Source organism: Adiantum capillus-veneris, chromosome 24 (genome assembly GCF_014529385.1).
Source record: "Adiantum capillus-veneris isolate H3 chromosome 24, ASM1452938v2, whole genome shotgun sequence".
Lineage (NCBI taxonomy): Eukaryota > Viridiplantae > Streptophyta > Polypodiopsida > Polypodiales > Pteridaceae > Adiantum > Adiantum capillus-veneris.
The window spans coordinates 13,542,861-13,569,856 of NC_140954.1; the positions used below are offsets into that span (position 1 = coordinate 13,542,861).

The 26,996-nt window shown below is 40.6% G+C and overlaps 1 protein-coding gene across 1 annotated transcript; it reads right to left on the bottom strand.

Annotated features, from left to right (window-relative positions):
• Positions 1–19,317: 19,317 nt before the first annotated feature.
• LOC147425976 (histone H1-like) lies at positions 19,318–20,573 on the bottom strand. The gene is made up of 2 exons (XM_086499056.1): positions 20,329–20,573; positions 19,318–20,123 (listed from the first exon to the last, which is right to left on the bottom strand). Exons 1-2 carry the CDS (start codon positions 20,455–20,457, stop codon positions 19,551–19,553), a joined length of 702 nt encoding a protein of 233 aa, XP_086355182.1. The 5' UTR covers positions 20,458–20,573; the 3' UTR covers positions 19,318–19,550.
• Between the last annotated feature and the right edge of the window lie 6,423 nt (positions 20,574–26,996).

The window sequence follows — 26,996 nt, forward strand, 5'->3', positions numbered from 1 at the left end:
TGTATGCCATGTGTAGTTGAGAGCTGAGTCCTGACATATTGTACGTATAGTTTCAGCCTTGATTCATAGGTGGTTGGATTTTGAAAAAAACTCCAAGTTATAGGTTCTTTTATTGGAGATTCTTAGATTTGTATTCGTTTTGAAACTCTACAAGATACATCTGAGCATTGTTTTTTCTCACGGTTTATGCACTTTGTACAATATTGATTGATTGTGATCTTTTGAGAGTTGGACATTGTAGGGAGTTAGTCCAAAGATATTTTTTATGCTTGCATACTATTGGTGCTTGTTTATGCACATATGTTGCTACATATAGTTGTGATTTTCTCGTGATTTATGTACGTTGAGTTCTGGATACTGACTTGTACACCATTTTGGAGCCTGGTAGTTTGATCATTGTTGAGCCTTGATCAAAGTCATTGAGTCTACTAAATCTTTTGGAGGGTCTTGCATGAGGTTTTTTTTTAAGCTAGGAGATTCTCAAATGTTAGGATCTCTTTGGTGATATAAGTGGTTGAAGTTACCCCTTTATGAGACCTTGCTATAGGCTATGTATAGAGAGGACTAGGTGCTTCATGCATGGTACATTAGGTCAATGAGATACTCTCTATGCATACTGTCAGTGTTTTGACAGCTTATCATACTCATTTTTTCAAATGAAATTCTATTCCATTTATTGTAGAAACTGTGTCAAAATTTTTTGAGATTCTCATCATAAAAGCGACTCTCAATAGTTATGACCTCGTCTTCTAAAATGAGACCTACAATATTCAAAAACTTGATGGCACAAACTTCTCCCTTTGGAAAGAATAGATTTAGGATATGTTGATTCCCAATTACTAGATCTATTGTTTGAACACCAAGTGGGGGGAAATATTTTTTGGGGAGCATTTTTTGGCAAGTGCTTTTTTGGAATTCGACGAGCACATTCCAAAAAGATTCCTTTCCTTTCTCAACCCTTAGTTGATGATCCACTCCTTCTTTCTCTCTCTTGAATGGCCTTTTCCTCTCTCTTCCTCCCTCCCTCTCTCTCTCTCTCTCTCTCTCTCTCTCTCTCTCTCTCTCTCTCTCTCTCGGCCTCATCCTTAACTGAGATGTATCTAACACTCCCTTCGCTTAGAAAGACCTTTTGTAATGTCTTGTTTTTGGTCCCATAGTTCATATATGTCCTCCGTGGATGATAATTTAATCTCTCTCTCTCTCTCAATTTTTCCCTTGGCGAGCACACCTCGATCAAACATCCATCATTCAGAAATCTCCCTCTTTTTCTTCTCTCTTCTCTCTCTATCTCTCTCACACACACAGATTTCTTTTTTTGGTGATCACACATATATCAAGGATTAAAACACACTCAAATCATTAAACACGTACGCTTTCAAATATTTAACACAAGTTGATCACAAATTGTGATCTCTCTCTCTCTCTCTCTCTCTCTCTCTCTCTCTCTCTCTCTCTCTCTCACACACACACACACGGACAAGTATATGTCTAAATCATTTTGCATTGAGATTAATGCTAATAAGTGGAGATATAGAATGATTGTTAAACCAAGATAATCCAAAACATTTTTGCAAGTGGTCCAATACCAAAACAATCCAAATCAACTTTGCCAGATTCAATGCATGGTGAAAAAGGTATCACAAAATTATCCAAACATGGGGATTTTTACTCTAGGTTGGGATATGTGTGTTCACCACTAAGAGCATTGTAAACATCTACTTTGCCTAGCTTAAGCTAATGTATGAACATGTTTTCATTTTGGCTCAATCTAAGCACTCTCAATAAAATGAAGTACAAGTGCCTGCAAGCCAAATAAGATTTCTTCTTGGCCTCCTTGTTGGTGAAATCAAGGCATGTGCAGTAGGGCTCATCCTCATACACCCCCACATGTCCGTCTCTTGCATGAGACTCCACCTTGAAGGCTTCATGTGCATTGTCTATAATGGATTTTTCGTCAATCACCTTATCCTTTAAACAAAGAGCCAAACCAATTTCCTTTGCTGCCTCCTCTAAAATGGAAGTACAAAATTTGACTCTTATACAATTTCTTAGTATTGAACCACTACTACGTGCTTTTGTTGAAGTGGTGGAGTCACCTCCACCCCTGGGAGGAGTTCGGATTGTTGTTGCACCCAATTGTTCTTTTCCAATTGTCTCCACTTGAAATACTCCATCAAGCAAAATCTCAACTTCTTTGTCTATAAGATTTGTTCCTAGATCAACCGGCCAAATTGTTGGTGGAGGAGTTGGTCTTGGATTTATGTTTTGGTCCACAACATAAAAATGAACAACATGGTTGGGACAGAACCAAAACCATTTCCTGAGTAGCCCATTTTGATGTTTTCTATACCCCTCAAAAGAAGGTGCAAGAGTCCCTTTACTACCTGCCACTATATTTTGTTCACAACTTTTTTTCCACCATTGGGGGTGCCACTACATGTTACACGGCTACCGATTGGAGTTTTTTGAATGTCCACATAGCATCATTGACCTTTTGTTCAAAACACAAACCTTTGCCTTGTCTTTAGAATTCTCACTCCCATAATGTTGCCCCTGAATCCTCCCTAAAAATGATCTTTCTAGGCCTTCCACGTGATGTGCGATCACGGGTTTTTGCATTGTACATTGGTCTATCTGTGGATTCATCCTCAACATCAATCATACTCAATGGCCCTTGCCTTTTCCAAACGGTTTTTTTGTCTCCATCAAGAGGAGTGCAAGACTTATACATGGGTGTTCAAGATGTAGCCTCATTTACTACTCCTATAACATGTGTTGGACTAGAGGAAAGTTTTTTGTCTCCTTCAAGAGGAGTGCAAGACTTATACATGGGTGTTCAAGATGTAGCCTCATTTACTACTCTTATAACATGTGTTGGACTAGAGGAAACTCTCTCCTTGAGTCTCTCTAATGAAAGACTCTTTCTAATAGGTTTACCTTCAGAGTAAGAAACTCCCTTTGTACTTTGTAGTATTGCATTCGCCATGTCTAAAGTACATGCATCATACAACGAGATTTTTTTTTTAATCCCTCGCTTGCAAGCTCCCATGCTTTCTCTCGATCAAGTTAGTTCTTGGAGTGTTTTCCCTATCACCACTTATCTCTAATACTATCATTTTGCTCTCCCAATATACAATAAGCACCTCCCACTAGCTCAACCAAGAGTCCATTGTGGGGATGTTTTTGTCTATGCAATGTCCATTGCGCCACTATTGTCAAAGGAGATGAGATTTTGCTGCAGCTACCTCTCTAGAGGGGAGGCAAAACATCACTCTTTGTGAGTTTGTTGAGATGAAGAAACAATATACTTTGTTGTGTGTGCCACCATGGTTTGCTTCCAATGAAATAGGCAAGATCTCTCTAATATTGTAGAACATTGTCTTTCCAACCATTGAATAGAGTGCAAATTTCATTCCAATTGGCTTGAGCTTCATCGGTCATTAATCCATGGAAATGTGCTCTTCACATCCATGCCCCTCCATAACTCCATTTATGCACTACCAAAAAAGGATTTGTGCTTCCATGTCCTCCTCTTTCATCTCACAAGTTGCAATAGTGAGGAGATCTTGCATGCTTTAACATAAAACATTCATATTTGTATACAAATTATTAGTTGTTTCTTAAGATATATAAAACTTTAAAAATATGTTCCTAAAATAACAAACCTTTGATCGTAAACATGGTATGCCATGGTCGCCCAATCTACCACTCGATGAGTGTGATCAAATTGCATCCAAGCGTGCTAAAGATCTCCAGTTCCACTTCGTCGTATCTGATTATCCATATCAAGAGGCAAGGCCAACCGTAGACGTCTTGAACACAAAGCACCACTCCCCTTCTGCCCCTTGCTCGGGAAATGTACTTCTATGAAAAAAATCAGATGTGTAATCCCTTTTTTAACAAAGACTCTACACCAAATCTCTCCTTTGTTGGCCCATTTCTTGTTGCTGCAACGGACCTATGAAACCTGTATTGTAGAATTTAGTTTCTTTGAAATAATATGCACAAACAAGAGAAACAAGTAATCATCCTCACCAATTATCCCCCACTAAGAGGCCCATTACTTCAACAAAATTTAAAATTCTTGATCACCAAGCACATGGCGAGATCTCCCTTCTTGCATTAGACTTGTTGTCACAATTTCCTTTGCCATACACATTTGTAGCTTTCCTACACCTGCATGTTTGTCTACATTGAGGACTCGTGCATCCATTTCTTTGGTTTTATCGATGAGTCTTTTGGATGTACCATCCCTCTTGTCATCTTGGTTATTTCCTTGATGTACCATCAATATGCTCATGTTTTCATCCCTTGGTATGGTATAATATACAAAGCAATCACATGTGTGCAAACAAATGGGTGGTTGTCCACAATAGTGGCAAGTAAGATTGCCTCCAATTCCATTAGAAAACTCACCCATACAAGGTAATTTTAACATACTACCATTGAAATGCATCGTGGTTGACTTTCCAAAATTACCCAATTTGGGAAAACTTTCATTGAGACACTTTAGGACACCTGCACAATGGCTTTTGAGATACACTCTATAAAATGCAATGTTGGAAGTTTGCAGTTTGATCTAGTGGTGTAAATCATACTTATTATCCATAGCATCCATTGGATGAACCTTTCCTAAGGTCAATGGAAACTCAAACACCATCTTACCATTGTATACCTTTGGAATTTCCAACATTTGTTTAATTTTCATCATCTTTGAAATAAGCTTCCTCGATGTGTTGGGCCTTTTCAATTGAGGTTTTTAAAAAAAGACAAAATGCTATTTGTTCTATTTACCTCGGCATAGTTTTGCAATGATTTCTTCCCATAAATTTGTTCCTTGCTTGGGCTAGTAAGGTCTATGTAGGAATTCTCCACCAAAGGAACAGCCACGCCACTTGAATTTGAGACGAAGTCATCTTGAACATCACCATGAACTTTGTAGAGAGAGATTCATCCACAACATAAAACTCCTCTCCTAATTAAGTGATTGCTTGTTTTCTCTAGTGGCACTGTCAACTCCTCACTCCCAACCATGACAATGGCATATAGAGCACTGAATGTTTGCAACACAACATGCTCCTGCAAATATCTAACCCCAAAAATAATCTTCCTATTGGTAAAGGAAAAAGATCTTTCAAAAGAAGGGAAGAATAAAGTACACAAGAAGATAGCAGAGTTGAAAAATTAGTAGTAGATTGAAAAAATGAGAGTGGAAGTGGCTAAGGGTGTTTAGAAGAGTTAAGGGCATTTTGTATTGATCTTGATAGTTATTAATATTATTTTTTTTAAAAATGAAATTCAGAATAAAATATCTTTAAAATAAATGTATTCCATTACCAGAGAGAGTTCTTTTGAATCCGTAATGTCACTGTTCACCATCATTACAGAAAAGAAATTGGCATTACCAACACAAAATAAATCGTCCAATCCATGTTACGAAAAAGTTCTTGCGCATCAAAAACCAAGAAGAAACCATCACAAACTTAGATATTTTGGTATTACAAAATAAGGGATCCAAAGATTAACTCACTAAGAATGAACCAACTAAATGTCATTGTTCACCAATGTTAAAAAAAAGAAATTGTCATTACTAACGCAAAAGAAATTTTCCAAACCATGTTACAAAAAAGATATTGCACATTAAAAACCAAGAAGAAACCATTACAAACTTAGAAATTTTGGTATCACAAAATAAGGGATTCAAAGATAGTATGTTGCAAGTAGTTGAAGCGCATTTACAAATCAGGTATCCTAAGCACCCAAAGAGGACAAGTTTCATGTCCGTGGTGGACAAGCGCACAAATCTTAGCTCATTCAATTTAGCACCCAAAGAGTTGACAAGTTTCATGTCCATGGTGGCCAAGACCACAAATCTTGGCACCCAAAGAGTTGACATTGTTACAAACTTAGCTCATTTGATTTAGTGCACAAAGAGTTGACAAGTTTCATGTCCATGGTGACCAGGACCACAAATCTTGGCCAAAAGTATGAAGTGGTATATTTCCATCATTGAGTTTAAAACTTCGCTCATCACCGAATTAGTGAGGTATCCACCCTTAAAAAGCTTCCCAATTGTGTACTTGATTGCGTTGACTGTTGCAATTGAAAGGTTGTTTACTTGGCAACATTGATCGTCATCAAGCTCAGACTCGAGTTCTCCCAAGTATGTAAGCCCATTATCAGTGTAGTTGATGCGGCGAGCTATTTTGTTCTTGATCTTCTATGGTGTACTTGCATTGTATGTAGCCTCCTCATTCTCCAAGGTGGTTTTTGCAAAATTGAATGCATTCTTGATGTGCAAGACATCAGAGCATTGTGATGATGATGTCATTATGTATGTGTGTGTGTGTGTGTGTGTGTGTGTGTGTGTGTGTGTGTGTGTGTGTGTGTGTGTGTGTGTGTTTATGATTGATTATCTAGCAATAGTTTGATTTAACAAACTATTGAACCATACAATGGGACTAGAGACCAAACAAGGGGTACATAAATACATAAAAATACGTCTTTATAATAGACAAAATTGTACAATTGATAAAACTTAGATTGGATGTATTGATACCAATTGTATCACTTATGCATATATATATATATATATATATATATATATATATATATATATATATATATATATATCAAAGAAGTGTTTACAAGGACTATCTATACATTGTTAAAAAACCAAACACTGGATGACCTTTAACTATTGCTGCAGTTTCTTTCGTAATCCCAAGGAAGGAACCTCTTACCTGCCACCATCCAAGAAACACAAGCCCGTCAGAACTAGCATTACTTGGGAAGATAAGTGTCAATGACCCCTTCCCCTTGTTATCAGTGTCAAAAATTACAAAGAAACCAACAACTATGTAGAGATCAAGTAAATAATGTTTAAAAATGTGATCATATGCACAAAAACAACGTCGTTATATGAGAATATGTGTGTCGAAAACCCTTTTCTATTGTTATCCGTGTCAAAATTTACAAAGAAACTTCTTGCCAATGAAAGGTCAATTTTTTATTAGTAATCACATAGAAAATAATTGGATAGCATTTTGTTTGTATTTCGGACAATTTTTTTAAAAAAAGAACCACTAATGGCCATCTCAAGAGAGACCGTCACTTGAGGATTAAGGCTACCATTATGAAGAGAAACCTGGCTCAAAGTTTTCAAAGTAGAAGAAAACTCTAAAACTGATTATTCCATGCTTTTTTAATCCCAAGCCATAACCATTTTGCTAAAAGGTACTTTCTTCCACTCACATCACTTTATATTATCATCATCCCACCTCATAACCAAGAGATGAATAATTGTTTCAAAATTTATAAGGCTAATCACCATATCTCCGATTATTTTCTCTCTCATAAAGATTTTTACATGTTACGATAGTATAACAAACATGAATTTGAAAAATCGCAAAGTCCAGTCTTCAAACCGGGAGCTCAAAATATCACAAAGCAAGGAGCTCCATCCAATGGCATCTTTGTAAGGCCATGTGTGGTGGGGATTCATTCCGACTTCTCTTCACTTAAACACGAGATATGATGTACCCAAAAAACAATCGGGTCTTTGCATCATGCACCTATCACCAATCAATGGAGTATGATCTTGCATCCTTAACATCATCATGATCCTTTGATCTACCATTGTGTGTGTGTGTGTGTGTGGTTGTGCATGCCATATCTCAACATTTGGATTATATCTAGATTATATATATGTAAAAAAAATGTCATCTCCCAAGAGGTTGAGACTCAAAATCTTTTTTGCAGAGAACAACAAACAATCAAACTATACTATCAAGCTAGCATTAAAGCATGTAGAAATTTTTAGGAACCAAGAATAGGTAGCAGCTAAACTGCTCCCTCCAAATCTTACATCACTATCGTAGTTAGAGACATCATTACTAAGAGATCCCTAATCAGGTCTCCCAAACCTTTGTTAAGAGGCCGACATTGAAGTCCATTTGTCGAGTCAGCATACGAAGCATGTGGATATTTAAGAAATCACAAAAAGAATAATTGGACAATTGACTAGTGATCTTAACCATTACCACCTCGAGGGAATACCATACCATTATTATAATAATTAAAGTCAGTAATAAGTGTATCTGAAGAGGTGTTCTATAGTCTTCTACTGTGCAAACATATGTGAGAAGGTGTTGCCAACAATTTTCAATATCTCATATTTATGCTTAGAGTTAAAGTATCCAACTTCTACCACGCCACCAGAAAGTTAAAGCATGATCCCACAAAAACTGAACAGCATTACGATCAGAAAAAACCTTATCAATACAAGTAAAAGGGCCAGTCTCTAATCTCAATGCATTTAATTTGACATAACCTATGCAGTTACAAGCAAAAGAATGCCACAAAAAATATATTTTCTAGAACCCAAAGTGTACTAAGTAGGTGCAGATGCACCTACTTGAATGATGTTGTCCTTTATCATTGTCGTTATTGTATAGACGATGGAGGGGGGATGTAGCCTAAGGAGGAACTTCTTAGCCTTTCAATTGGTAAGGGTTACCATTCCACGGCCTTCAAGTGCCAACAATGTTGTGGTTCGTGGTTCTAGACGCACCATATAAAAAATAACCTAATGTGGGTGCCCATGATCAAGGCATTGACAAGTCCGCCCTTGTGCTTGGATTTCACAAGAAGACAACATGAACTTTTAGCACAAAGCCTCCTTCCATGATGGATACACATTTCAGAGAGAAGGTCGACATGTGTGCTTGCGCGCGCGCGCGTGTGTGTGTGTGTGTGTGTGTGTGTGACATACATAGAGAGTACAAGAGACAAAGAGAACAAGATAGCTGCATTAAACGGTGAAATATAGAGAGAGTGTCACCTTGTGCTTATGTGTAAGCCCATGGTTCAGTGTGCCTGTGTGTGCGCGTTAAAAAGAGATATCCAATGAGGGTTGCAAGAGGGGATCGACAAAGCGTTCTCAAAATAGAAGGCATATATTCTAGATGCCATGTGTTGGGACTTAAAGCCTATCCACTATATTTAGCTATTGCTTACAATCACTAATGCTCTATGAGAGAGAGAGAGAGAGAGAGAGAGAGAGAGGGATGATATGGAAATTTAAAGGTTATCTAACCACCCAAAATGGGTGCTTTGAATTTGTGCAACTACCCTATGTGGGTTTCCACAAAGAGGTACTAGGTCTGAACTCGCAAGGGATAAGGCAAGCGATAGCATTTCTTTGGGGGGCGGGGGGAGCCTTTTTACCAGTAGTAAAAACTGATTTTTATTGAATGTTTCCTATCCTACCCTCATGTGAAGGGTATACTGAAGGTTCCTTAGCATTGTAGTGTAGGGATGGGTGATGCATCAAGTGTGTATAACAGATTAACCTTGGGTGTATAGTAGCAACATTAGAAAACCCTGAATATTAACATCACAGTAAGTGTGCGTACATGCACATACCCATGTAGGGTTACTGGTCTAAATCACAAGACATTGTCCAAGGTCTTCATAGACCTCGAATAATTTATGTATGCAGAGGGAATGCAGACACTTTATATTAAAGAAGCTTAGTTTAGAGACTACAAGGTTAAATTTAGGCCCGCGTAGATATGTGTGTGTAAGTTATGTGTTCATGAGAAAAAGTACCTTTCCTACCCGTACTTGTGTGTGTGTGTGTGTGGCCCTCCCCCAACCCTAGGAGAGGTTCCACATGGTGGGAGGTAGGGCCCACCATGTGGAACCCTACCTCAACCAAGTAGAATCAAATGCAATTTTATTCACAACAGTTTGTGTTCAAAAGGAATTCACAAATATGTTTTCAAAGGGTACCTTCCGGTGAAAGTGGTGCCTATAGGGCTTATAGACGTATCTACTACAAAGAGGTTAAATCATGGTAACATATATTGTCATAAAAAACTAATATCTAATTTCCCTAAATGATTTTCTCATATTAAATTGATCATTTAACATAGGAAAATACGAGGGGGGAGCAAAGGTTGGATATTGGAAAGGCTACCAGACAACAATGGATCAGTACAACAATGGAGTTTAAAAGAACTCTAGGTTTAACTCCATTAAGACTTCCATAGGGCAAAGTTCCAACTTTTTAACTCTAAAGGTCATAGGCCATGGGAACTTGGCTTAGTGACTAAACGTGCTAACTCTAGAAGTCAACAAAAGGACGAAGGAGGGGGCAAGCTGGGAAGATGACAGAAGACTAGGAATCATACACACACACACACACACACACACACACACACACACACAACCCACAAAGCAAATAGGACAGATGTCAGGCATGCAGGAAAACCCTCAATTCTTGCATGAATCCTATTGGATGGACATAGAGGTGGACCAATGAGGGCTCAGCTAGTGTAAACTAAATTTCTTATTTTATAAATTCTTAGAAAAACAACCAATAAGAAAAAGTCTCCCTAAAAGACTATTGGACAATCAAAAGGTCCAATAGAATTAAGCAGCTCCTAAATTTTCTTAATTCCTATTGGCCAGAAGACTAAAAGGTCCAATAAAAATTCACATAATTAAATTTATTATTTGAGCATTTAAAAAAAGGAAAAAAGGATGGAAATTTATCACAAGGCGCTTGACTGCCTCTCAAAGGCTATTGGCTAAACTATTCACGGGCCAATAGGAAGCCAACAAGAGTAAAAATATTGCTCAAATGCTATTGGCTAGGCTTTTCAAGGGCCAATAGGGAGCCAGCATGAGTAAATTGCAATAGGGGTCGACCAAGATGAGGAGGGGGACAGATTTGTTAAGGCATTATTCCACACACACACACACACACACACAAGCTCATGTGTGAAGTGAAGAAATTCTATCTCCTTCTCAAGCTTTAATGGAAAGCTCTTCATCTACTCCAAGCTTGTGATAAGTGAGGCCTACACCAACAAACTCTTGGCTTGTGATGCAAATCCAACCAAGAGACAAGCTCCAATGGATGCTCATCTCCTCTACCATGCTAATTACTAAGCTATGCTAAGTGTCATGGATGCTTAAGAGTCAGTCGCTACCTACATCATCGCTAGAAGGCTCTAGAAGAATCTAGAAGGATCTAGAAGATTCTAGAAGTTCTAAAAGTATCAAGGAGATTCTAGAAGTTTCAGCTAGAAGCATGGAGAAGATTTTGGAAGAATCTAGAAGTTTCTGAAAAGCTCTAGAAAGTTGAAAAAGGATCCAGAAGGTTCTAGAAGAACCCCGGGGAGGTCACCTAATAAAAATGTAGCCTACCACGTGAGTTCAACAAAAGGGTATTTAAAGTTCTTTAAACTTACAAAAATATATATACAAAAGGGCATTATTTTTTCAAATTTGATAAAAAAAACTTACACATTTTAAAAGAAAAGGGTACATTAAATTCTTAACTAAATTCATAGATAAGGGGTTTTACAAACATGTTTTGAACGCACGTTGGAGAGGGGGAATGGGGAACACACCCGACACACACGCAACTGCCCCTATATAGCTCAGGGTATTCACAACACCCCTGTCCTCTCGGAAACACCTTCAAAAAAAGCAACTCACACTAGCAAGGCCTCGCCTGCACTTCGCCCAAAGCACACACGCCTGCACAATTGCTAAGCAGCGATCACACCGATCTTGCCCGCTTCCAGTCCTTCCACAACTCAACACCTCTCTCTCTTTCTCTCTCACACACACAGGGAGCCCGGGGGGGCGCACACGCTCAGACACACCGGCACCACACACCCTGGAGACGAGCAAAGAAGAAAGGGGGGAAGGGGGAAAGACGACGCCAAAATTCGGCAATCATAGCTTCTCCTTCAAAACAAAAACACCTGTACAAAATCATATGGCCTGCTCTTGGTCGCAACAAGGCCATCCCTTGCTTCACACAGAGGGGCACACGCCTCCCTCACTACTTGACTACGTCGGCACACACATCGACGAAAAAATTTAACTCTGGCTTCACTTTGACAACATCTTTTTCTCTTGACAACTCTCACTAACTGCCTCCTCTGCCAGGCCCTCGCCCTTACGAGCCGCTTCACAGACAACACTTCACCATCGTGTGTCGGCTCCGATTGCCGAGCGTACGAAGCTTCCCTCTCTCCTCCTTTCCGTTCTCCTTTTCTTCCCCTCCAGCCCCAAGGAAAAAGAAACCTTGAGAAAAACCCTCTTCTCCCCAAAAACGTCCCCTCCCCCCTTTTCTTCTTTTTCCAAGTCCGAATGAAAAAAAATCTTTCTTTTGCAGTGACGCCGGCGCCACTGGCCTCTTGCAACTTTTCCTTTGTTTTTTTTCCCCCTCAAAGTTCTCCTCTTACCCTTCGAGTTTCCCTTTGTTTTTCACCCAAACTCCAGCCATCCTTTTTCTTTTTTAATGCCACCTCTTATCTTTTTATTTACAACAAAGAAAGCTCAAGTATTCCGTTTGCACACGATTGACGCTCCACTTGCTCGGGTTCGCCATCTTCGCACTTCTCCACAATTTGGCCCCGTGGCCTCGGATATTGAAGGAGTACGAGCGAAAGTGCGACGCGAGAGAGAGTGCGAGAAGAAGAGCACGACGATATGGTGAACTCACTCTACTGTAATGTGTAGAGCATAGTGAGTTCTTATTAGGTTTTTACAAAAGAATATGTGTACATACCTGGCGGCCCGCCCACTTACCTGGGCGACCACATTGGGCTTTATACCCCAACAACCTCCCACTTAAAGTCCAATGTGGTACTTTAAGTGTGAGAGAAGCTACTATGCAAGCTAATATACAAGAGATGTAGAGAAGTGATGTACTACCCTACCCCTAACTGCTTGCGAAAATGCGCAAAGCTCTCTGAGGGAAGTCCTTTTGTAAGTAGATCAGCAGGATTTTCTGTGGTGTGAACTTTGACAAGCTGAAGTTGCTTATCCTCGAGCATTTCCCTTATGAAATGATACTTCACATCCACATGCTTTGTCTTTGAGTGATAAACTGGATTGCGAGCCAATTGTATAGCACTTTGACTATCACAATATAACACAGGCATCTCTTCTTTGATTCCCAAATCTGTTACTAGTCGATTAAGCCAAATTGATTCTTTGCATGCCTCTGATGCTGCAATATATTCAGCCTCTGTAGTAGACTGAGTAACACAATCTTGTAATCTAGAACGCCATGATACTGCTCCACCAGCCAATGTAAAGACATACCCTGACGTAGACCTTCGGTTGTCTAAGTCACCTACATAATCTGAGTCTGTAAAACCCTTTACACTTAGCTCCTGACTCCCATAGCATATACGCATACTCTTTGTAGCTTTCAGGTATCTCAATATTCCTTTCACTGCCTCCCAATGTTTCTTGCCTGGGTTTGACATGTATCGACTTACTACTCCCACTGCAAATGCAATGTCTGGGTGAGTAGCAATCATTGCATACATCAAACTACCCACTGCAGACGCATATGGAAGCTTATCCATTTCAGCCTGTTCTTCCTCAGACACAGGACAATCTTGTTTGCTAAGTTTCACATATGGTGGCAATGGAACACTCAGTGCCTTTCCCTTCTCCATATTGAAACGTTGCAAAACCTTGTCAGTATACTCTGTTTGAGATAACCAAATCAACTTCTTTGATCTGTCTCTCTCAATGCGCATACCAAGTATATGACTTGCCTCACCCATGTCTTTCATGTCAAACGATTTTTCCATCTTTGACTTCAAAGCTGAAATTTCTTCCAAGTGCTTGCCAGCAATCAACATGTCATCCACATACAAAATAAGGATCAGCCAACTACCATCCTTAGCCTTCTTTGTATATAGACAATGATCGAACTCACTACGTTTGTAGCCTTGAGAAAGAATAAACTTGTGGAATTTATGGTACCATGCCCTCGGTGATTGTTTTAAGCCATAAAGACTCTTTAACAACTGGCATACCCAATCTTCCTTGCCTTTCTCAACAAACCCTTATGGCTGCTGCATGTAAATTTCCACATCTAAATCACCATACAAGAACGTTGTCTTGACATCCATTTGGTGCAACACCAAATCTAATATGGCAACCAATGCAAGAAAGCATCTCAATGTAGTCATCTTGACCACCGGAGAGAAGACTTCATCAAAGTCAATGCCTTGTTCTTGCTTAAAGCCCTTGGCAACAAGCCTTGCTTTGTACTTTGGCTGACTATCATCAGCGGTGATCTTATACCTGTAAACCCATTTACAAGGTAGAGCCTTTTTTCCCTGTGGTAATTTAACTAGCTTCCATGTCTTGTTTTTATGCAGAGCTGTCATCTCTGACTGCATGGCCAATTGCCAATTCCCGGAGTCCTTAATTTACACTGCTTCCTTGTAACATGAAGGCTCATTGCAATCAGTCAACATGACATAGTTCATAGATGGAACAAACCTATCAGGAGGTCGCGTGACACGTCCAGATCTACGCACAATAGGTGGCTCAGGCTCAGCCACAACCTGTGGGTCCACTCTATCCTGTCCTTGCTCCTCTTGAGCCCTGACATTTTGTCTTGCACGTGCAGGTCCATCTTCTTGGAAGACAACTCTTCTAATCTCCTCAACCCTCTCTGGTTTAGAATGATATTTGGATTCATTAAAGTGAACATCATTTCTGCGGACAACCTTTCTGGATTTGGGATCCCAAAGTCTGTACCCCATCTCACCAGAATTACCATAGCCTAGAAAGATGCACTTTCTACTCTTTGGCTCAATTTTGTTCCTAAATTCCTTTGGAACGTGAGTATATGCCTCACAGTCAAAGACTCTGAGATGCTTGTATCAGGGCATGTTGCCTGACCATACCATCTCTGGCACTGAATCCTTCTGCAAAACCTTGCTAGGAGATCTATTTACAAGATGAACAGATGTTGATACAGCTTCAGCCCAAAACCCATTTGGTAGCTGTGCATTAGACAACATACTTCTGACCTTCTCTTATATGGTCCTATTCATCCTCTCAGCAACACCATTTTGAGGAGGATTGTAAGGAGCAGTAAGTTCACGTTTTATACCTTTTGACTCACAAAAGTCCTGAAAGGCCTTTGAAACATACTCTCCACCATTGTCAGTGCGTAAGCATTTAAGCTTCTTGCCACTCTGATTCTCCACAAGTGTCACAAACGTTTTGAAAACACTAAACGCTTCATCCTTGTGCTTGAGAAAGTAAACCCATACTTTCCTCGAGTAATCATCTATAAATGTCATAAAGTAAGAAGCTCCCCCTAGAGATAGGTTAGGCATAGGTCCACACAAATCACTATGAACAAGTGCCAACTGTGTATCTCTTCTACTGCTTCTATGCTTATGTGGCTGCTGTGTTTGCTTACCATACATACAATGTTCACAGAATTCAAAATCATTAAATGAAAAGCCAGGCAAATAACCAGAACGAGACAAGATTTCCATTCCCTTCTTGGACATATGTCCTAACCGGCTATGCCACAAAGAAACGTTCGGCTGCTCGGTTACATTGATTACATTTTTAGAGACATTTGATACATAAATCATGTAAAGTCCTCCAGACTTTACTCCATGTGCTACTGTCATAGAACCCTTGGATATCTTCCACATGTTCTGTCCAAAAGTGGTGACGTAGCCAGCATCATCAAGTAAACCTGTGCTGATCAAGCTCTTTGTAATTGCGGGAACATGTCTCACATTCTTCAGCGTGAAAGAAGAGCCATTCTGAAACTTCAATTGAACATCTCCAACACCTAAGATCTCACATGTCTGCCCATTGCCTAGCCGAACATGATCTTTAGTGGTCACATAAGAGGTAAACCACTCCTTGTTTGGAGACACATGAAGTGATGCTCCTGAGTCTATAATCCAGCCACTCAGTGCATTTCCATCAGATGCTGTAAGAAGAGCTGAGTCTATTGTATTCTTCAAGAAGTAGATGTCTCCTAACACTAGACTGTCATCCTCTGCAATAGTGTTTGTCACATTTATTTCTTGAATCTTCATTGAGGACTTGTTCTTCTCACCATGGTCTTCAGCTTTCTCTTTGCCTTTTTCTGCTTTCCATTCTCTACAGTCTCTTTTCATGTGACCCTTCTTGCCACAATGGTAGCATTCTATGTCACTCTTGCCTTTAGCACTGCGGGACTTGCTACGAGACTGATTCCTCTTTCCACCTTTGTACTTTTCTTTGGTCCTTCCCCTGACAACTAAGGCTGTTCCTTTGCCTTTGTCCATTGTTTTTCTATTGGTTTCCTCAGTAGGTAGACTTCCTTCTACACCTGCTATGTTCAAACCATCTGGAGGTGCAGAATTGCTCAAAGCTGTGCGAAAAGTGTCCCATTTTTCTGGCAATGTGATCAACAGGAACATAGCTCTAACAAGTTCATCAAACTTGACACCTTGAGCTGACAACTGACTATAGATTGTGTTGAATTCATTCAGATGATTGGACATAGGTGTCCCTTCTTTCATCTTCAAGTCAACAAGCTTCTTAAGCCAGTATACCTGTGAAGCTGCACTCTGCTTCTCATAAAGATCACTCAGCTTTAACCATGCTTGATAAGCCGACATCTCGTCTGCTACATTGAAGTGAACGCTTTCTGTCAAAGTGAGCATAATGGTAGAAAGTGTCAATTCATCCATTTCGCTCCATTCATCTTCGTCCATATCTTCTGGTTTTATCCCCTTGAACTTTATAGGTTTTATCTGCTTCTTTTGTACCAACACGTGCCAAATCTGCTTCTTCCACAATGGGAAATTGGTTCCATCCAGCTTCTTGATATTGTAAAGAGCATTGTCCTGTGATCCAACCATAGCTACGCTTCACAGTAGTTTACTTTCCTGGGAAAAATTCGGCAGAGTTTCCCTTGTAAACTGACCTCTGAACCAATATCAACCTGTCAAATGAACCAAGAAAGCTTCAGATTCTGCATAAATTTTGGCAGAGTCTCCTTTGTAAAATGACTCTGGTGTACTAAAAATAGACCAAAAAACAACTCAAAAAACCACTGTCTCTCTAACACTGTAAGCTGTGGGTAAACCTGTCCTGCACCTGTACTGTCTCTGACTATCCTATCATTGTCCTGTAAGCATAGACTGCGACAATGCCTCAACGGCAGTAAAGCAAAGATGCAATCCCAATTGTCTAACTCACAGTCAATACATCCTAGCTGTCTATCTAAGGGTGCTCGAGGGATCGCTCCAAGACCTGTATCACTGAAAGGATCTCAACATTCGAGAATCCCCCAGCTCAATAAAACCTCACTCGACCCTCAACAAAGGCTGCAATAAATCTGACAATACATAAACTTCCCACAAAGTCATACATCCACAAATTTCCCACTGTATGCTGTAACCGCTGCGGCGGTTGTTTGCTACGTGACTCACAGCCAGCAAAGCCTCAACAGACATACATCATCTCTGACAATACATCCCATGTGGAAGTACCTGCAATGTCAGGATGAAATCTGGAATATCAAGCAGCAAACACAAGCTACCTGATGAACTAGTGGATGTCGCCTACAGTCTGTGTAGAGATGCACACGTGTCGTATGTGACACGCCTCCAAGAACTGTGAGCCGTCCTTCGATGTGTAGACAGCCACAAATCAACACTCTAGGAGTGTCGTTATCCTCAGCACCTGTAGTCGTTGGCCAAAAAACCCCAAATTTGCAGAGTCGGATCTACACCTGTTGAGACCACGTAGTCGAAAATGGCCTGCGCAGACCTTTGTCGAAGCCGAACGGTGGTCGAGATGACCTCAGAATGAAATTCTGAGAACACCAAGTCCTTCGAGCTCTCCCACAAGATTTTGGGGCCGTGTCTTCGCCTATCGAATTTCACTCCAATCGAAGTTGGTGACTTTAGCTTCCTGCAGTGCTACCCTGAGCCTCGATCTAAGCTCTGATAGCAATTGAAGGAGTACGAGCAGAAGTGCGACGCGAGAGAGTGCGAGAAGAAGAGCACAACGATATGGTGAACTCGCTCTACTGTAATGTGTAGAGCATAGTGAGTTCTTATTAGGTTTTTACAAAAGAATATGTGTACATACCTGGCAACCCGCCCACTTACCTGGGCAACCACATTGGGCTTTATACCCCAACAGATATCACATCTCAAAATGAGGAAAACCATCTGACCCCTTCCTGCCATGCCAATTTGAATTGGGCCCCGCCTCAACACCCATGACTCCAATTCAGGTGCCATCAACTCCGACTAACATCACATGCTACATACTACCCACCAGACACCTGGCGAGCTCGAGAAAACACCAAATGGCATGTTTTCCAATGCGGCCCATCCGCCTCGAAATTGACCCTCGTCAAAACTTTATTGTCCATAACTTTCCATCCAGAAGCTCTATGGCTTGCCGTATTGCCAATGGATCGCCATTGTGTTATTTATATGTTTGCAAGCTATTTTCAAGCGCTAAAATTGTCTTGTGCCCCTAAAAACAACACAATTGCGATAAGTTTGGCAATACGGCAAGCCATAAAGCTTGCCCACAAGGCATATGCATTGTGGGCAAGCGCTATGGCTTTCCATATTGCCTAAAACAAGCTTACCATAGCCGAAAGCTCACTTCTCTGCAGCAATTGTGAAGGAATGGATCGAAGGCGTGCATGTGTGCAGCAAAGATGGAGAGAGAAGAGAGGGAGAGAGAGCATGACACAGAGATGTGGGGTGGAGCTCCCAAATCTCACTATATGAGCAAAACGTGAGAATGAGTGAGAGCTCATAAGGAGATAAATGTGGGCGATCACACTAGCCGGCAGACACGGGCAAAACACAGTGAGGCACACCGCCTTTACCTAACATCTTCAAACCCAATGAAAACTAGAAAACATGACCACATCTTCTCAGGAGCACTTGCTCATCAAAATTTCCACATCCAACATCACCAAAACCCTACCTTCACCAGCGTGCTCCTATGTGGGGGCACCAAAAGATGGAGAGGGGGAATGGAGAACACACCCAAAACCTAACTAGAATGCCTTCTATAGCTCAAGGTATTCACAACACCCCTATCTTATCAAAAAAAACCTTCAAAACGACAAACTCCCCAATAGCAAACCTCCGTTTGCATACAAAACAATACACCTACGCTCTATCCAAAACCAAACATGCACACACCACTTCCAAAATCAACACCCATACACCATCCTTAATGCTTCTATCACACATGCCACTACCATACACAGTACCTCTCTCTCTCTCTCTCTCTCTCTCTCTCTCTCTCTCTCTCTCTCTCTGTCTATGCACACCAAAATGGTGTGGAGGCACACCCACACACGTCGGCATTAACACACCAAAGAGCAACAAGAGGAGAAGAAGAGAGGAGTGGGGGAACAGATAGCAAAATGGAGATATGGAGCTTGATTCCTTCAAAAAAAACTCCACATGCAAAACAAGAGATTCCAAGTGGCATTGACATGAATATCCGTGAAGAAGGAACGCAGAGATTTGTACAACATAATGTTGCCCCCTAGATCAGAAAACAATACAAATGAGTATTTGAGGGGGAAGCAATAGACACAAGGTCTGCCCCAACCTATCTGAATAGCCTAAGCTAACAAGAGAGTCCAATAGAGTAACAACATACAATCCAATGCTCATCAGAGCATTGCTGATCTCGCTATGACTAGCCTATGCCTTCTTCGCTTTCTTGGCTGCAGGCTTCCTCGTCTTGGGAGATTTAGGAGCAGGCTTTGCCTTCGAGGGCTTAGCAGGCTTTTTGGCAGCAGACTTCGCAGGAGCTTTGGGCTTCGGGGCACTCTTGGCCGGAGCTGGCTTCTTAGCGGCGGCCTTTTTAGGGGCAACCTTTTTAGCAGGAGCAGTTTTCTTTGCAGGCTCAGATTTGGCAACAGGTTTAGCGGCTTTGGGCGCTGCCTTCTTGGGCGACTTGGGCTTCTTCGGCGGCACCTTCTTTGCAGTGGTCGCTTTCTTAGGGGCTGCCTTCTTCGTCTCTCCCTCGTATGTCGCCTTCTTTGACCTTAACTTCTTGGGCGCTACCTGCTTCTTCACTTCTGGTGAGAGCTTATAAGACCCCTTGACCTTCACTAGCTTGTTCTGCTTCACAAGATTCCTCAGCTGCACTAGCAGTAGTTTCTTAAAGTTTGCAGGCAGAACACTCTTGTACTTGGCCTCGATGAACTTGGTTATGGCGATCTGGCTTGAGCCGGTTCTCTCCTTCAATGCCAAAATAGCTTCACTGATCATCTGCGAAATATTAAGAATCACAGAATCAGACATGGGAGCTGGCTTGAGCGACACCATAGCCGTAAGAAATATACTTCGCCGGTTGTAGCGCAGCACTAGAGCCCAATTGCAGAATTGTAGACCCAAACACAATTTAGCAGACAAGAGCTTAAGTACAGCCTTAGCGATGGCTACACCAGAGCTGCGTTAGCTCAGAAGTACTAACCTGGAAGTAGCTGGGATGAAGCGGCTCCGTCTTGGGCTTCTTGGCAGCAGGAGGCTTGGCCTTCTTCGGAGTAGTAGTCTTCTTGCCTTTCTTTTCCGCAGAGAGGGGGGCAACCTCGGTAGACGCCATGGCAGCAAGCACTCAGAGAGAGAGAGAGAAGAAGGAAAGGGATTAGTGATGAACAGTGTATCGAAGACGCACTCTTGAGCTAGCAATCTCTTCTCTCAATCACCAAATTCAACTCGAATTTGAATTTCAAATATCGGCCGCTCCCTTTTAAAACCAGTAGCCCCCCTTTTCTCTCTCTTCTCATTGGCTTTCCACCCAAAGTAAGGATCCACCGATCATTCATTCTGAGCCGTTAGATCTCATTTTATCGACGGTCTCTCACTCAACTTACCCTTGCCCATCTTAAACTCTTGATAATTCTTTGATTAACATGTGTTTATATGGCTCATTTGCACATCCTTTGTCATACTCAGCATGGTCACACTTACCCTTTTGATGCTTTGCGAACGCTCATGGCTCATGTGCACCAATTGGTTAACGTAAACCTCCAATTTTGTAATTATGTCCGTGTTAGCGTGATTCGAGCATGATCAATGCTATCGATAGGTAAGCCTCAGGATTGGATTCTAATCAAAATCCTTTTAGAACTTGAGTACATTCACATCTAGAATCTATGTTATAACCACAAACATGCATACTCACACAATTACCACAAAGCAACACTCAACTCCATGTTTACCATGATTGTGTGATTCCAGAAATGACAACCAATCAAACACACAAAGAGATCGCATGACGTGTATCACAACAATAGATGCATCAAAAGGCAGTGTTGTTTAGGTGATAGGCTTATCGTTAGTTAATAATGTTGCCTCAATTACGTCAGCTCGGCTATAAATTTATGATTCAAGAAGCGAGTAACTGCCACATCTAGTCAACCATGCATGTGCATCAAAGCATGTCACTTAGCTTATTAAAGCGCTTCTTTAGCATTACTCAAATTAGTAACAAAAGAATGGCAATGTACATAAGCAACTTAGGCACAATCAACACATTCCCCCCATACTAGATGATGCATTGGACTATGAAATGCTAGAGTACGTGCTTTAGCTCCACCTTGCTCAATCATGAACACACTTGTGCTTCAAATTTCATGTATGACTCAGTTGCGTAATAAAATTCCCACCTTGATCCAACCTCTCCCATTCCATTGGACTTCCTTGAAGCATCTATAATGCTCAAGCAAGTAAATTGAGAAGTTGAGTCATTGATGGTTGATTAGCACTTTATTTTTTGTTTGTTTTTTGCCTAATTTTTCTAAGATTTTCGCATCCAAATAGTCGGACTACATTATAGAATTCTCAATTGCATCCATGTAAACAAGACAATAGATTCATTAACCCTGGATACGTTTTACAGTTGTCAAAGGACCTACCAGCCGTTATCCGTGTCTTGCTTAAATTAGATAACCAGATTCACAACCACCCTATAGAAAGTGTAGTTTTGTGAAAAATGAGTTTACTTTGCATGTTCTTTCAAGAATATGAAACTCATCAAAAGGGCATGACTCCTTTTGAAGTTACCCTCTTTTTAGAAAAGTTTGCAATTAGAGGTTTGGTAAAAATAGCAAGTAAATTAGATATCTAACGGCTTCAAAGAACCTTTATACACATAAGCCAGTGTTAGTTTTAATCTCACAGAGTAGTACCATGACCCACCTTATTACTTTATAGACCATTCCTAATTTGAAAAATGTCCAATTCAACAACCAGCTCATAGCCTTTATGCAAAAAATAATCCACCCTCCTCCTATAAATAAATATAAAACCATCCATCCAATCAGTAAGATATCTATACAAAGTAGTATTTTTATAAACTTTCATTAATTTATGTTTTGAAATCATAGATTGACCCATCAACCGAGGCACAATATAGAGGGCCAAAACCATGTAAAAAGAAGCACATCACCTGCCGACCATATGTTACCATATACATGTGGTAGTGATGTGTGTGAACACACTAGGACCTCGCGGCATTTTTTCCCTCTTTAGGAGGTTTTCCCCCCCTGCACTGTATATACGTCCATCACTCTAGGGCTATCTATCTTTCCATTGCGCACTAAGTAATATATACACTCTATTGTGTGTTTTGAGCTTCCTTCGTCTTCTCCAAGCTATGTGCGTTTCCCTGCACCCCTAATTTCAACAATTGGTATCAGAGCAGGTCACGTCCTCTCGGGCTTCGTTGCCAGCATCGCCAGAACACCCATGCTTGTTTTCTCAGATTTCAGCGAGCTTTGGCGAGCGTCAGCAGGTCGACAAAAAATCTGGGAGGGCTTGTAGAGCTTGGTCTACTCAAAATTTCATTTCAAGCTCATTTCGACCTCCGTTTCCACTACAACCAGGTCTACACAAGCAATTTTGTCATTTTGTGCAGATTGTTGTCAGTGCTAATTATTGCATAACAAGTCCCATACAATCTACTGTGGGTTGTGTTATATAGCACGTGCATGTCTAACTCAGTTTCTCCTCATTTCAGGCAGTTTTCACATCAGGTGCAGGCATTTTCCATAGCTGACAACAACACAGATGTGTTCAAGATGTTTGGAGCTGAGGACAGATTGGATGGGGACAATTACCCTATGTCGGCTTACATGATGAAACATGTGCTTATATCAAAGGGAGTTTGGAACATTGTGCAGGGCATTGATATAGGTCCTCGTATTGTGGATGTAGGTGATGTTGAGGATGCTCGAGGTTTGCTGCGAGGGTACTGCTGTCATAGCTATTTTGCCTACGGCTGAGCGGATGTAAGAGATACGCATGCTCATGCATTGTCTATGAAGCGCACTATCACTCCTCACATTCGTTCAGCAAAATCTGCAAAACAGGCTTGGGATATTCTAGTAGGTCTTTATGTAAGCCGCAATGAGGCTAAAATTGCTTTGTTGCGTAAAGAGCTGGAATCGAAGATTATGCATGAGGAAGATGAAATGGACACTTTCCTTGTTGGTGTTAAGGATGTTAATGAGCAACTAATTTTTGCAGGAGAAGTCATTTCTGACAGTTCACTTGTGTAGACTGTTCTTGATGCTTTGCCAGATTCTTACCAGACTTTTGCTAGTACTTGGAGACTTATGACCCAAGGAAATCCTGAAGTTGTCAAGTTTGATGCATTATGCACATTTCTCTTACAAGTGTCACTTTCCAGAAAAAATAGGACTAGGCAACGTGTAGTTGAGCAGGCTTTTATTGCAGCTCAAAGAAAAGGTGGGAACATCAATGTAACCACTTCTTATGGTTCTGTTGCGAGTGGCAAAACTTTTGTTCCTAATGCTTCAGCTGGCAGCACTTTATTTGGCAATTCTGGTGATAAGAGAAAAAAGAAGATGCGTTGCCATTATTGTAAATCTAATGATCACTTGATCATGCAGTGTCCAAAATTGAAGGCAAAAGAGGCTAAGAAGAAAGAGATTGAATCCACTACAGGGTCCAATACAAGTGCAACGATTGTAGAATCTTCTGTCAAAGGAGATTGTGATGTTGATGTTGATGCAGAATGGGCATTTAGTACAGAGTGCACTTATGATCCTATTGTCCATGATGCACGTATATCAGTTGCTGCAGATTCCATGTGTGGTATTTTGACAGTGGTGCATCGTGTTTTTTTACCTCTATCGAGTTTTCCCCTCATGGGAATACAGTGACTTGTGCCAACAATGCCTCTTATCTTGCTCAAGGAGTTGAAAAGATTGTGCTTACTACTGCAAATGGTAGTTCTTTCACACTTGTTGATGCATTGTATGTACCTGGGATGAAAAAGAACCATTTGTCTATATCTGCACTTGCTAGACTTGGTCTCATAGTCAAATTTGTGGATGACAGATGTACCTTTCATGATCTCTGTTTTGGTGATGAATTTTTTGCATTTGGCCTTTTATGTTGTGGGTTGTATAAGCTCACTTTGTATGACAAGTGTGGAAAAAATTTTGCAAATATAGTTGGCAGATTCAAGCGTTGTTTCATATGCAAAAACTATAGCATGCACGTTTTAGGCATTTGATTTTGCTAGTTTGCTACGTTTGCAAAAATCTGATATGGTTGTTTCTTTGCTCCATCTTGAAACACCTGTCAAACATGTTTGTGAAGGCTGTATTTTGGGTAAAATGCAGCGTTCTAAGTTTCCAAAGGATGGGTCAGTTTGTGCTACATGCAGATTGCAACTTGTGCATAGTGATGTTTGTGGGCCTATGAAAACTCTGTCCTTGGAAAATTACTTGTACTTCGTGACTTTCATTGATGACTACTCCAGGCATGCATGGGTATATCCGTTGAAACCTAAGTCCGAAGTGTTTATGTGCTTCAAGCAATTTCTTGCTATGGCTGAAAATGTCTCGAAATGTACTATGGGCACCCTCCGTTCCGATCAAGGGGGGGAGTATATGTCTCATGAATTTAATGCATTTTTTGCTAGTCGTGGAATAAAACACCAATGTACAGTGTTGTATACGCCTTAGCAAAATGGTGTTGCTGAGAGGAAAAACACATCTCTTACGGAAATGGCACGATGTATGGTCAAGAGTCAAGCTTTACCACATTTGTTTTGGCTCGAGGCTGTCATGTGTGCCACTTATGTACTCAACAAGTGTCCTACTAAAGCATTGTAGTCTATGACTCCATATGAAGCATGTCATGATAGAGAGCCATTTATTGAGCACATGCATGTTTTTGGTTGTTTGGCTTATGGTTTAGTGCCACAAGCGCAGCGCAAAAAATTGGATGATAAGACTATCAAATGTTTTTTTTTTTTTTTTTTAGTGATGAAAGCAAGGTTACAAGTTGTACCATCTGCAAACAAAGTGTATTTTGGTCTCATGTGATGTCGTGTTTGTGGAAGATTTTGTTCAAACTTTGATGTCATGTACTAGAGATAGTAATGTAAGCTCATAGGATATTTATGGCAGTTTATTGCCTCTTTTTAGTGGTGGAAGTTTGAATGTAAATTCAAATGAGGCAAATGTACAGCCTAAGGAGGTTTCTAAAAATGTTACAGATCAGCCTATTACTGATGCAGATGTACATGATGTACTTGATGAGGAAAGGGCTGAAAATGAGCAGGTTAGAGGTATGCCAAAATGGCTGGTGCACACTTTGCGTGACAGTAAATTGGATGCACCTTTGTCTAGTCGTACTTGTTCAGGTTTTCGCCATGCCTCTTATGCATCAGATTGTTATGTTGTGGTTGTGTCTAACTTATGTGATATAGAGGAACCTTTATCTTTTGATGAAGCATAGAATTCAAAAAATTGGATGGCTGCCATGCAATCAAAATATGTTGCACTTATAGAAAATGACACATGAACTTTATGTGATTTACCTCCTGGCAAAAAGGCCATTGGTACAAAGTGGGTTTACAAGCTGAAATGCAAGTCGGATGGTGAAGTTGATCGCCATAAGGCTCGACTTATTGCAAAAGGCTATGCGCAAAAGAAAGGCATAGATTATGAGGAAACTTTTTCTCCCACTTGTCGTATGACTATTGTTCGTTTTCTATGTGCGTTGGCAGCCCATTTTGGTTGGGATGTACATCAATCTGATATTGTTACTGCTTTCTTGAATGGTGACATTTTTTAGGAAGTCTATGTAATGCAGCCTCGCGGTTTTGTCAAGAAATGACAAGAGGACAAAGTGTGCAAATGTAAGAAGTCTTTGTATGGGTTGAAGCAATCTCCTCGTGCTTGGTATGAGAAATCTGACATTCATTTGGTCAAATGAGGCTTCGTAACAGTCCAACAAAAAGCACATCGTATGCCAAGCATGAGGGCAATGTACTTCTCATTGTTGTTCTTTACGTGGATTATTTGTTGATTACTAGTCCCAATGAGGCATATTTTGCTGAATTTAATGCTGATTTGAATGCTACTTACAAGATGAAAGATTTGGGGTTGTTGCATCATTACTTGGGTATACAATTTAAGCAGTGTGATGGTGGTATTGCCTCATGTCAGAAAAGTTATATAGAGACATTGCTATGTAAGTTTGAACTTGAGGATTGCAAACCTATTGCCACTCCTATGGAAACAAGTTTGAAGTTGAGTCTACATGATGATGGTGATCCTCTTGATGTCACTCTTTACCAAATTGTTGTCGGCTGCCTCATTCATGTATGCAACATGAGGCCGGATATTCAATTTGCAGTCTCACAGGTCATCATATTTATGCATAGCCCATGGTCTAAGCATTGCCAAGTAGTCAAGAGGATTTTTCACTACTTGAATGGCACTTTGCATCTTGGATTGTTTTATTCCAAGGGGGGATCATTGCTGCCAAATTTACATGCTTTTTTGGACTTAGATTGGGATGTTGTTATGACACGCGAGTGTCCACAAGTGGTTTTTGTTTCATGCTTGGCAGTTCATGTATTTCATGGTTGAGCAAGAAGCAACCTATTGTGGCCACTTCCAGTTGTGAGGTTGAGTACAAGGCAGTCTTCACAGCTATGGTTGAGTGTGTATGGCTCAGACGCCTTATGGCTTATTTGGGTGTTGGACAAGACATTGCCAACATCATCTACATTGACAATCAGAGCACATTGGCAGTTACGAGGAACCCAATTTTTCATGCTTGCAGAAAGAAAATTGGAGCGCGTTACCACTATGT